The sequence below is a fragment of the Vipera berus genome (genome assembly GCF_964194415.1).
Source record: "Vipera berus genome assembly, chromosome: 6".
NCBI lineage: Eukaryota > Metazoa > Chordata > Lepidosauria > Squamata > Viperidae > Vipera > Vipera berus.
In genome coordinates this window covers 47,064,051-47,077,799 of record NC_138208.1, presented here as the reverse complement: position 1 = coordinate 47,077,799, position 13,749 = coordinate 47,064,051, and the positions used below count along the sequence as shown (strand labels likewise).

Below are 13,749 nucleotides of genomic sequence, written 5' to 3'. Positions count from 1 at the left end.
GTATTCTAAATGGGTTTTCTCCCCTAGCTTTGCTACTATCTCCCTTAGCAGGTTACCAAATAGTAGGAAAACACCCATTAACTGTAGCATTGTAGTATAAATGAACGGTTTTGACAACATTGTGCAATTATGCTATTTGCAGATTCTGCCTCAACTTCAGTAGGCTGGTTTGTCTAGCCTTCCTCCCACATCCCATCTGGGCATCTGACAATTTCAGAAAAATGTGAAATAAAGAAACATATGAGATTGCCCCCAATCATAAAAATGTTTCTACACAAGTGTTCAATTAAACAGTGCCAAATATATTCTAATTTTGAAAGGGTAATAGACACAAATAGAAAGTCACAGTGACAGAGTAGTTCTAAGCAGGAAGGAAACAACAGTTGCACATCATTGTGCAAGAAATTAAGATTTTGTACAGCTGGAGAACTAAAATTGACTTGATACTAGTTCTGTTATTTCCCAGGAGGAAGAAATTGAAACTGACAAAATATCCATAAAAGCCTAGTTTTATACTCCTCAGTATTTTTAAGTCACTGCAACAAGGAAAAGCAAGGCCCACTCCATCTAAAGATGTTCCACTGACATCACTCCAGACTTGCACAGATAAATCCAGAATAAAATAGTGGAGACCTTCTGATTAATCACACCAAACATTTTTTGAAAGCTGAACCAAATTAAATTACAACTATTAACAGCTAAGCCTGGATTTATTCTATGTATGGAGTGCCTTTACAATAATTTCATTTATTCTAAACTGTTATGTATACAGATTTTCTTGTGCTAGAAGATTAATTTCAAAATACTGTATATAGAGCTATTTTTGCTGAATTATTGTAATAGCTATCATAACTATACTGTCTTAAACCACATATTTATGTTTGGGTTATATTTATTCATTCTTTGATAAAAATGATAAAATAATCTAAATAGTATGTCCACATACATTTGTAAACTCCTGAATAATCTTAAATTTAGAATTTTATTTCCTCATAACGTTTATCAATGGTACCATCACTGTAAAATGCTTGTCTGGAGGCATATTCTATCCACACATTTTTCCAGATAATGTAGTTTCAGGATTCAGTATACTTCTAAGGATATTTTATATATCTGCAAAGCATGCAAGACCCAGCTTTAATTACATTTTGTCATCTGTCTCTCTTAACTGCACTATTAAATTTTCAGCCTTGTAGAACTGTAAAGTGAGATGTTTTCCTCGCCAAATTCTGAATGTTCTAATATTTTTGGAAGTAATTAAAAAAGCACTGAGAAATCAATTCCTTAAACAGACAACCATATCTACAATTTAATTTTATGATCTTCTGAAATATTATAGTATCATAGTTTTTCATGTCTAAACTGTTTTTAGCATTTAACATAAAAGTGAGAAAAGCAAAATAAATTTTCTTAACTGAAGCTTTCTTAACTGAAGCTTTTTATAAATCTGTGAAGTATTACTATATCTTAATAACCTTTCAAATAAGTTTTCAAAGGGGATTTATCAATAAATGCTGCTCTATAGCAGGGCTTTTCAACCTTTTCACCCATTGTACCACTTTTAGGATATGGCAACATTCAAGTACCACCAGTCGCCTAGCAAGGTGTCAAAAACTTGATGACCAAAAAAAGAGAGAAAGAAATAAAAAGAAAAAAAGTGATGAAGTAACAACAGTTTGCTTGGTGACTGTTTGAAGTTACAATGGCACTGAAAAAGTGCCCCCAAGCCACAGCCGAGCGAGACACCTGCCAGCCTGGCGACACTCTTCCTCCTGTCCAAGGTTTTCATTGTGAGCATTTCTGTTGAGGATTGGCAGCAGGGGTGGGGTGGGGTGTTTGGTTTTTATTCCCTGTCTGCTGGGTGGTTGCAGCAGGTTTTGGTCACTTCACATGACCCTGGGACACTGTGACCATCATAAAGATGATTCAGTTGCCAAGCATCTGAATCTAAATCACAAGACATTCCAGCTGATCAGCGCTTCTTCTGGGCTCAAAAGCACCAGGATCAGCGCCGAGCTCCAGCTGGACCCTGGCGCTGATCCTGGCGCTTCCCCTGAGCCCTGACAGCCCTGCAGCTCCAGCCGTCTCTCACTCAGGCTTGTGCGGTGCTGCCATTCCCCTCCCCCGCTACTTTTCTAGGATGGTCATGTACCACCTGCCAGGTGCCAATGTACCACTGGTTGAAAAGCCCTGCTCTATAGCATGTTTCTACTTAGAATTAGAGAAAAAAGGGGAATACATTGGCCTATTCTACTGTAAGAATGTTCCTCTTTTCCCTTAATGAAATATAGTAAAGGCTTCTTGCTCTAGAGACAAATACCGTAGCTGTCAAAAGGATAAGGGGAGGGGAGATGATCAGTATGAAACAGAGGTAGCCACAAGTGGGTACAGTGATGCCAAAAGTTTGTGTTGACATCACAATGAAAGAGAGATAGTTAGGGTGGAGGCTTATTAGAGACCAAAGGAGAAAGGGCATCTTTGTCTCCCAACATCCCCAAAAAACATCTCCAATCACTTCCATAACACATCATGAATTATTTTGAAGATAAACTGAGAAACTTTATCAAGTTTGTACATTTTGAAGCTATAGTAGTACACTGTAACATCAACTTAAGGAGGGAAATACTACTTTAAAACTAATGTATTTGAGAATAACTGAAGGTTCTTTCAATTACAGGGGCACAAGCAGGGTATAATAAAAATATCAAGATGGCAGCTGTGATGGTATGATCTGTCCATTTTTTTAGGGAACACACTTAAAATTAGTTGGAGCTTTGACCACACCATTGTGTCTATCAATTTGATTTTTTTGACCACACTCTGAAGATAAAAGTCCCAAGTTGTAGTCCATCCTAGTCAACTGTTCGTTTCTGCCACAATCCATTAGCAGGAAAAAAAATGTTTTAGTATTTCTTCTGGTATGTTTCCTGACCTGTTTTACTTTGAAGGGCTGACAACAGAGACAGATGAAGACTGGTAAGCCCAGTAGACAGGGCAACACAGAAAGTAAACTGGTTCTAGTGGGGATGCAATGCAAAATACCAATTTGTTCCATAGATTGATGGTCCACTAACTAACCCTATTAATATGCATGCTTGCTTTCCCCCAATTTTTAGAGGCTGTGCATTGACTCAGGGCAAGGGAAATGGTTATTGCATCAATTTTTCCTGCAGTCAGGCAACTGAGGAGTGTACATGTGAAAGAGAGAGGGGAGAGATTTTTAAAAGTAAAGTTTGATAAAATAAAAAAGGAGCAGAGGGGTAACTCTTCAAGTGAATGGCTGTAAGTGGTAAGCAGTGGTGGGATTTAGCTGGTTCGCACCAGTTCAACCGAACCGATACCTTATTTTTTGTTCAGTTCGGCGAACCGGTTATGATAAATCTGAGTCTCCACTCCTGGCCTTCCCGTCTCCGGTTTTTCCAAGTTTTAATTCAATCCGATACTGAGGTTTTCTCTCTCGATTCCTCTCTTTAGCCCTTTGGGTCTTGCCGCTCTCACGCTCTTCAGGGTGATGGAGGAGGGTCTCCAAAGCATTTTTCATGCCCGAGACCACCTCCGCCACCCTGCAAGCGGAGGCGGGGCGGGGAAGGCAGGCGATCCAGACGTGCTGCACGGCGGCAGCAAGCAGAGGCAGGCAGGGGAAGGCTTCCACCCCCACCCCCGCCTGCTGCTGCCATGCAGCTCGTCCGGATCGCCTGCCTTCCCCCTCCCCGCCTCCGCTTGCAGGCTGTCGGAGGTAGATCTCCCTTGGGCTTCTCCCACTTTCTCCTTCTTTGAACAGCCATTCGCTCCCATTGCTGTTTTTTCAGTCCCGGATCTCAGTTTGTCCGGAGCCTGTACAGAGGGTCTTTAGAAACGAAGTCCCTCAGCTATCAGGTGGGGTGGGAACCATTCCCTTCGCTTTTGGACCGGCTCTATAATGGAATGGAAGGAGCGGCCCGAGGACTCCCATCTGGCTTTGTACGCTAGTCTTGCGTCTCAAAAAACTGGATTTCCCGCCCCCTCCCTGGATTTTCGCTGCTTATACTGTTTAACTTTCTTTTCTTCCCATTCTGCATCAAATAAACTTTAAAGAAAGTTAAACACTATGGCAGCGAAAATTCAGCAGGGGGAAAAAACATTTTTGAGACGCCAGACTAGCGTGCGTTCACATGCCTCCAATCCCCTTGCTTGCTGTAAAGCCAGATTGGAGTCCTTGGGCCGCTCCTTCCAGCCCATTTGGGAGCCGGTCCAAAAGAGAAGGGAAGAGTTCCCACCCCACCCTACTCGATCGCTGCGGTGCTTCGTTTTCAAAGACCCTCTCTCTGCACAGGCTTCGGACAAAACTCCGGGACTGAAAAAACAGCAATGGGAGCGAAGGGCTGTTCAAAGGAAGAAGGAGAAACTGGGAGAAGTCACTACCGAACAGGCGAGGCGCGACAGATGTTAGGGCGTGGTAGGCCTGGCTGCGGGGGCCTTTTGGCACGCTAAGCGGTTGCGGGGTGCGTGGGGCAGCTCCCCCCCTCCTGTCCTGCGTGGTAAGCAAGATAGTTGTAGGTGCACTGGCACATGGCCATACTCTCCAGAAACAAGGGTATTTTATCACTTTACAGCCCACAGGGTGAAGGCTATGTAAATTTGCCCAAAATCTGCACAGTATGTAGTATTATTCCATAGATGTGTGTCTCATTTTGGCCAAAGTTATATTTTAAATATCGACATACACTCAATTTTTTTTATATCAGCCGCATTTTTCAGTATCATCTATCTATCTATCTATCTATCTATCTATCTATCTATCTATCTATCTATCTATCTATCTATCTATCTATCTATCTATCTATCTATCTATCTATCATCTATCTATCTATCTATTATCTATCTATCTATTATCTATCTATCTATCTATCTATCTATCTATCTATCTATCTATCTATCATCTATCTAATCTATCTATCTATCCATATGCACTATGTATGATATTAGAATTTATGTGCCCCACTATTAGCCTCTTTCTGCATTTACAGCATTGATAATGTGCTGAAATTGAATTGATTCCAAAACAGTTTACCTTTTTCTCGTCAACTTTGTTGCAGAACTACATATTTATAATATCCTAAAACAATTGTAAGCAATGGTTTTCGCTCTTTTGTGAACAAAAGTAAGATTTTGTGCTAGAAATGCGTGGCTTCCAGGGATTTCCTTCCACTTATCGCCACGCCAGCAGTGCCTGGAGCCCATTAGGGGGCGCTACAAAAAATAAACCGAAGATGAAGGTCTTTCTTCGCAAATCTATGGTTTGTTTTTCTTCCGCTCCCCTTTTCCAGCTTCCTTCCAGCTAGTATTTGTTTATTTGAGGTGACCGATAGTAAAGTCGACAGCCCCTTCTCGGCGGGCAGTCTTGTCCCTGCGTGACGCCATGACGTTTTCTTCGATGCAACAGGTGTTCGTCTCCGTCGTGCTGGTGCTTTGCCTATTCGTAGTGATGCCCAGGATATTCACTGGGGGAGGGAAGTTTCCGCGGAGTGCCAAAACTTCCTCTGGCCGGCCAGCTCCTCACCAGCCCCGACACGGTATCGTACCGGCGCCCATTTCTTCCCTGTTCCACATTCTGTCCCTTCGTGGCCGGCAAAGATGCTAGGGAGGCGGCTCTAATTTTTCTTAACGGGCTTTCCTTGAATAGCTGTTAGCTTTGCTTTAGATCGTTCGAAAGAGATAGATAGATAGATAGATAGATAGATAGATAGATAGATAGATAGATAGATAGATAGATAGATAACGGCTTATTCTTCCAATGAATTAGATTTTGTTAACGAAAGGGGAACTGGTTATTGACGCCACAGAGCAAAGCAAATGAAAAAGCCTCATCTTAAACTGTAACTTGATGAAATTGTCACAACACTTCTGCTAATAAAAAGCTCTCTTCTTTCCATAATTGTTTGGTTTGATGTCAGGGTTCCGTCTGCAATAAGGGGACATGTTAAAAAGAAACTAGTCCTGAAGTGCCTTACAGAGAAGTTCCTTAACATTTACACCATGTTCAACTATAGGTCGAATTAGCCTTTCTTGGCTAATGTCCCTATTTGTTGGGTTATTATGCCGTTTCTAGACAGCTTGGCCAGTATGAGCTAAGGAAAATGGGGTTAGTACTTCAACATATTTGGAACACACCAATATTGATCAGGTTGCTTTGGATTATTTCTTAGAAAGGAAAACAATTGGCTTTTGGTGACTTTCACTGTCTCAAGGAAAAACATCCATGTTCTCTCTATAATCATTTCTATCCCTTTTCTCACAAACTATTAATAAAGCTAAAATAGTACAGGGATTCTTATTAATGTGTTTGTTGACAGGAACTATCTATACATATAGTGTACTTCATCACATAAATATCAGATTACAGCATTAGTTTTTATTAACTGGCTTTGGATTTAACTGGTTCTGGATTATTAAAATGTTTATTTTGTAGGCGCAGCTGAGAAAAGTCTGCATACACCAACAAATTTTGAAACTCCTAAAAGTAAAACATATCAAAGCATCCAGCAAATGAGAAATGCAATGGAGAAGGAGTTGAAGACTGAACGGACTAGAGACAATCACAAAGACTTTGCATTAACCCTAATGCCGCTATATGCTATTAGTGTGGGTGTGTTTGCTTTATACAAATTCTTAAAGGTAAATATAAAAAAAAATCAAATCTGGACTGCCAGGTGGAAATATTTTGTAATAAGCACCTATATAAATATATCTTATTTTGCCCAATATATGGTATCACATAGAAATTCAAGCATTTTTATCTTAGTAAATGTTGAGGTAAAAGTTAAAATATCATGGCACATATAATCTAATGAAAAGTACCAGTATACAGGGGGAGTGCACAACTTGCATCTCCAGGTCTGCTTGTATTTTCTGCATGATTTTTGTGACAGCTCCCTCCTAAGACCTTTCAAAATACTTTTTGAGACAAAATTGGAAAATAATGAGCAATAATAAGCAAGCATATACATAGAATGAAGGCTATTGCTAAGCACATTGGTTTGTGCTTAAATTGTAAGCCGCCCTGAGTCTTTGGAGAAGGGCGGGATATAAATGGGATTAAAATAAATAAAATAAAATATGAGAAGTAATTAAATTTGCTATATTTTAAATTAAATTGCATTTTGTCCTTGTGTTGCTAACTTTCTGGAATTTGCATTATGCAACTGAAAGCATGTAAAGTCTTGACCTGAAAAAGGTGGCATTTTTTATAATTTACTTTATAATTGTATTATAAAGTTTATAATAAAATTATAATTTTATTATAATTTACTTATCTGAATATTCTGGACTGCTATTGACTTTATTAAAGTACTGAAACGAAACAGAAAACATGTTAATGTAGGAATATTTTGGAATATGTAAATATTTTGTTTATATAGTACTGTTACTTTTTATTAGTCTTACATATTTGAGGCTATTATAGAAATTGTTTTCTGATTTTATAGATGAAATCACAGGAAGAAAATTTATCAAAAAAAGAAAAAAATGCAGAAGAAAAAACAAAAGAAACAGGTAAGAATTGGGTTACAATGTTTGCTTATAGTTTTTAAATCCTTATTGACCTAGTATAAATTATCAAATGTTAACTTAGAATTGAGATTTATACACGAGTTCATTAACCACAGCTTCCCATTTCAGTTTTTATTATTGCTTCATTGTTTAATTGGCAAGTGGAAAACTTTGTCTTGAAAGTACAATTCTGTGGTAAAAATTCTCTGTTCATCCAGAGAACAACTTCTTATCCAAAGAGAATAATGTCTTGAAATTGAAAAACAGCCAAAAGTTTAATGTACTTTGCTGATACATTCACATTCTGTCAAAGAAAAAAAAAGTTATGTGGAATAGCATTTCTTTAACTTTCTTTTTCATGATTGACATTCGTTTTAAAAGGTGGAGCTCATGTTGTTCCTAATTGCAGCAGATGAGTGCAACAGCTTTTTGGAGACACAGAAGAGACTTTATTTTTCAGTTCAGAAAATGGCATAGTTAAAGCTTTAATGAGTAATTCATATGAAAAAGAGATTCACCTACCTGGAGAATCCTAATAAATAATATGTCCTAGACCCTGACATAATGTTCAAAGTGAATAAAGACATTCAAGATGAAATGATCCATTTACTATGCAGAAGTAACTTGCACTCTTTATATATTCCTTATTGGGCTGAGAAAGATCACCAATATTTATAGAAAAATATATACTTGAGTTCTTTTCGTCCCAGGTATGCTTATTGTGAGGTTCCTATTTCAGTTCCTTGCTGGAATGGAAGTTCTATTGCAGTAAATTTTTTCCTTGGCAATATGGAATCATATCTGACTTCATAAACACATAAGCTATTTAGCAAAGTTCTTTTGGCAGCTAAACAATGACATTTCATTTTAATTATTAAGCAATATTTTGTTTTAACTGGAGAAACAGTATACTGCATAACTGCATACAAAATGGTTTAATCAGCATTCTATTCCAACTGAAAAAAGTACATTGTTTATATAGAAGTACTATTAGAGAATAAGTTTGGAATTGATATATAAATAATCTTAAATTCAATAAACAGACTGCTAATTAGGCCACATTGTATATACCATGACAATGTAAATGAGCCTTGGTGGAGCAGTGGGCTAATGCCTCCTTAAGTAACACCAGCTGCCTGCAATTAGTGCAGGTTCGCATCCCACCAGGCTCAAGGTTGACTCAGCCTTCCATCCTTCCGAGGTAGGTAAAATGAGGACCCAGATTGTTGGGGGCAATAAGCTGACTTTGTAATAATGCCGCTTGGGGGTGTGTGTGTGAAAGCCCTAACAAGCAGGCATATACATAGAATGAAGGCTACTGCTAAGCTTGTAAGCCGCCCTGAGTCTTCGGAGAAGGGCGGGATATAAATGTAATAAAAATAAATAAATAAATAAATAAATATAACTTCAGAGAAATACAACATTAAACTGTATCTAAATGGGGTATTCATTGGGTTGATTTTACTGGGACAAAATCAGTTTAAATTCCTCTTCAATGCATTGTGGTTTTGTAGTAATTTTGTTTGAGGGATTCCTTGGTGGTCTCTGAGCTTGCTTGTTTTCTTGCAGATGTTTCATTACTCTAATTAAGTAACATCATCTGTGCCAGTAAGGAGCACAAACAGCACTCCTTACTAGCACTGATGATGTTAGCTAGTGCTGAGAAACAAACAGCATTCCTTACTAGCAGTGATAATGTTACCTAGTTAGGGTAATGAAACGTCTGCAAGAAAACAAGCAAGCTCAAGGAACACCCAAGGACCCCTCATTTCAACCCTGAGCTACAAATATTCTCCTTCATTGATAATTTTGTTTGTTAGAAATGGTACTGTCAATGCTGCTAACATCAGATGTTCTTGCTTTGACAACATGTGGAGAGGCAGCTTTGCTTCTTTAAAACTTGTGTGTTACTTTTATAGTTAAAATTAGTTGATACTGGGGGGAGTAGAAAGAATGTCAGGGTTGTTTTGAAATAAGAGAAGATAAGAATTTGGCTGGTTGTTTAACAGGAAGGAAAGCTTACAATTCAAACTAATTGGAGAATGTGATTTATGACGATTAATTAGAGGGAGGAACTGCGCTTTGATACTGTGCACTTAGGGGAGGGGAATCCAGATTTCGGCTTGACCATGTACCTGCGGAAGCTATGCTCTTTTGATTAAAGACTCTTTAAGGTAAACAATGCCTCGAGGTTCTTTGAAGAATTGCATCTGTCGGAACCATGACAGGTACTTCATTTTCAGTTCGTGTTCAGATCTTTTTAAAATCATTTTTGAAAAACATCTAGGGTATAAAACAGTCTGTTTTAGAACCCAGTAGGAATTCCTTTGTGTCCTATTTATTAGAAAAATATTTTTTTCAGATCCTATAATCTGAATCGAACTGTAGCTATTATACTTCCACCTCTGCCTATTGCTTTACTTTTTTTTGTTTAATCTTAAATTTGATTTATGTTAGCTTTTAAAAAGTGTATATTCTCACTTTAGAGCATCAACTTTTGGAATTGGAGAAACATCTTGCACAAACAGAAGAAATGTTAAATTCATTATTGACTCAGTTAGATCCACTTTCAAGCTGGTGAGTCAGATTAAATCAGCATTTCATTTAAATGTTACGTTTATCTTCAGATATGGGAACGCGATCTGGGAGCATGTTTGTGAACCTAAAATAAGAACAGAATGTCAATATATCATGGATGGCATATTTTCTCCTATTTTTTTGCAATGCTTATTACAACTGATATTTCACTGAGACAGTTTTACCCCTTTTAGAGGTAAAAAGGAACGATAATTAGAATTTAAAGGTGTCATCACTGCTTTTTAACCATTTCTTTTGAGCACATAATTTGTATTTATTTTTGAAAAATTTATACTACTATCATATTACTGAGATAATTTACAATTTATAGCATTAATTATGCTATTAAATAAATGAAATAATAAAGTTACTTCTACATCAAGTGTACTTTATTTCTTTTGCTATACATGTGTCTTGAAGTACAAGAATGTAAATATACCTATAGTTGCTTATGCCTACTTTAAAGTAAATCTAGTTGGATTCTGTTTCTGCATTATCAAAATAATTTTAGAACTTTTGCAGCAATGGCTTTCTAATATAATTAAAATCATGTAGTGGCTGACAAATTGAAGGAATTTCCAGTACTTTTAAAAGAGTATACTGATATTATTCAACAATACCATTTAAAAAGTAATTAGATTTTAAGATTATAAGCTGGTTTGGATAGAGTATTAATCTGTGTTTTAGTACTGTATGTAAAAGATCCTGGAATAGCTTTAAGACATGAATAGAAATTTAATGAATTTTATATTAGTCTGGTTTTCACCTAATATCGTGTGGGGCTGATTAGAAATGAGCAATGTAATCTTAATTTGAATTTTAGTTTCATTTAAGTAAAATATAGTTAATGTGGTTGATCTAAATTTAGCAATAATGCAAAATAATTCAATATTATTTTAATGAATTTGTAATTATTTTCTGTCATGATTAAATCTGATACAGCTTTTTGGCTTTTCAGTATTAATACTTTGGCTTCTGAGCAGAAAGATGAAATTATGGAACAACTTGAGTCCATTAGAAAGCTGATGAAAGAAAGTGGATTAGACAAATCGGCCATGAAACCACAAGGTACTTTTGGAGGATTTTACGCAGTCTAATAAATCACCACTAGATATCTTGATCATTATTTTTAAGCAGGTTTTCCTCAAGTGTTGCAATAATCTGCATATTCTTTTGTGCATATGAATTGGCTTGTTCCATTTTATCTATTTTTAAAGTTCCAGGCAAGGCTAGAGCTTTTATTGTTTCTTGCTAACTAACTACCATATTATATATGACCTATTAACTGCCTATTAACTTGCTTTTTGAGCAACTGCAACAACTTGCTTTATGATTTAATAGATAACATAATTGGTGATCTATCAAACTAATGCAATGCACTCTCTATTGCAGGGGTGTCAAACTCAATTTCATTGAGGGCAGCATCAGCATTGTGGTTGCCCTCAAGGGGCCGAGTGGGTATGGCCAGGGTGGGTATGGCCTACTGGGTGGGCATGGCCAGCTCTACATCGTTCGCATCAAGGGGGCCTATGGGGGCCTGGGCAGGAGTGGGACAGATCTGAGAGTCTCTGGCAGAAAAAGGGTCTCTGGGCCAGGGCCAAGGCAGTGGGGGCCGTTCCCTCACTGTTTCCAGGATGGCTTCGTGGGCCGCATGAAACCACTTTGCGGGCTGGATCTGGCCCCCGGGCCTTGTGTTTGACATGTCTGCTCTATTGTAAGGAAAACAAAAGTTTCTAATTTTCTGGTAGTAAATTGGTTTAATTGCAAAAACAACCTAATTGTAATGTTGTGTTCTAATTTCCTCTTGTGTGTATTAAGATATTAGCCACCATACATGCCAAGAGAAACTTGAAGATCTAATACAGTCATTCAGCAAACATCCGGAAGCCAAAATAGATGAGGATATGTATAAAAAATGTGAGCATGATACTACATTTGAAGATATGGAAGAGTCTTATGGTATAAAAAAGTATCAGCATTTTGATCATGAATACTTACTTAGTACCATGGAAGAACCAAAAAAGACGGAAATAACCAATCAAGATGTAACAGAATTAAATATTGGGTTAAGAAGACGTCTTAGGAACGAATGAATGAATTGTAATGAATATTGGACATTCACCATTACTGCTGTATGTTTTAAAATGATATATTTATGAACATTTTTTATTTATTCTGAATAAAATAATCTCTGCATATACTGCACTGAAAATTCTACCCAGTATCATAATCACACAGATTCATTTTTAAAGTTGTTAAAAGTGTGGGCAGGGCTACGAATGATATTGTAAGTTTATGTCATATGGCTCTGCAGAAATTATCTGCAACAAATATGAAATCTATTAGATGCTTTAGTTACTTTGCGTTTCAGTGAAACTTTAGTATTGTTCTGAAGCTTGTAAGCCGCCCTGAGTCTTCGGAGAAGGGCGGGATATAAATGGAATTAAAATTAAATTAAATTCTGATATTCTCTTTTTTTTTGAAACAGTGGGAATAGGTTTATTTCTTTGAGACAAACTACTTAAATTTCTTTACATTAAATATCAATAAGTCTTAGATTTTATTGGTAACTGAGTAGTATTGAAAATATATAATGGAGCAGTTAAATACAATGCATACATTATGATAGCTAATTATATGATGAATTGCCAACCACATTACCCTGATGCTACTGTTGTGCTTAATTTAGTAATGCATGTCATTTAGTAATTGCTCTCATTTAATCTGGTGATTTTTGCAGGCTATTGATGCAAGTTTGACCATGTTATATAATTCCAAAATCCTTATAGATGATTGATTATTTATTTATTCATTTATCTAAACTGCCCATTTCCCTCAAAGAGGGGCTCTGGGTAGTGATATACTTATGTCCCATCTGTTTTCTCAGGGAATATTGTGAGAATAGTTGCTATAAGTATTATGGCATTTTCTGTAGAAGTCATATAGCAGGACATCACCATAGACTATAAGGGTAGATTCTTTTTTCAAAGCTGGTTTCATAATTTAATGCTGATGGTAAGGTGGCAAATTGAATCCCTATAAAACTTTTCAATATTCATAAATTGATCGAGGTACCAGGACAATTTCCCATCTTGTAGAAATTCTGTGACATTGAGTTTGTCCAGAATCTTTTCCTTAAACTTTATTGTGGTGTGCTTATAAAATAAGGTCAGCAATGCCTCTGGAAAATATCCATAACAGCCATTTGTCAACAATGCCCTATTGCCTGGAAATTCAGTAGCTAACAGAATGTTAGAGGGGTATGTCTCATAATAGAAAATTTAATTTTAGGTAATAATTGAGGTATATTGTCCTTTATTGAAAGTTAACACTGGCAACATATTTTTCATTTAAACCCAGATGAGAGTGGATTGGCCTGATCCAAGGCCTGCCTATACAACTTCTAAAACATCCTCCCCTCCAATAAACTCAATTTCTAGTATAAAATCTGACATGGAATTTGTTAGTAATATCTAGTAAATTGGTAGGCCAGTACTATTCTTTAAAATATGTATCTTTTCAGCTGCTCTTGAAAATGATAATATAGCCAAGCCACATTCTGTGGTGTATAAGCTGTTCATCAGTAGACAATTTAACTGCATAAATCAAAGTATGGGTTGCATGAGGTAGATAAGTCAAGAGTAT

General features: G+C 36.9%; 1 protein-coding gene across 3 annotated transcripts; it reads left to right on the top strand.

Moving 5' to 3' along the window:
• The first annotated feature begins 5,301 nt into the window (after window positions 1–5,301).
• On the top strand, window positions 5,302–12,319 carry CCDC107 (coiled-coil domain containing 107). 3 transcript variants are annotated; one of them, XM_081331039.1, is made up of 6 exons: window positions 5,302–5,552; window positions 6,455–6,654; window positions 7,464–7,530; window positions 10,014–10,104; window positions 11,063–11,172; window positions 11,923–12,319. In XM_081331039.1, exons 1-6 carry the CDS (start codon window positions 5,399–5,401, stop codon window positions 12,195–12,197), a joined length of 897 nt encoding a protein of 298 aa, XP_081187165.1. In that variant the 5' UTR covers window positions 5,302–5,398; the 3' UTR covers window positions 12,198–12,319. The 3 variants fall into 3 exon arrangements, with proteins under 3 accessions (XP_081187165.1, XP_081187164.1, XP_081187166.1); XM_081331038.1 differs by having other exon boundaries at window positions 5,317–5,552; window positions 6,449–6,654; XM_081331040.1 differs by having other exon boundaries at window positions 5,322–5,422; window positions 6,449–6,654.
• The last annotated feature ends 1,430 nt before the right edge of the window (window positions 12,320–13,749 follow it).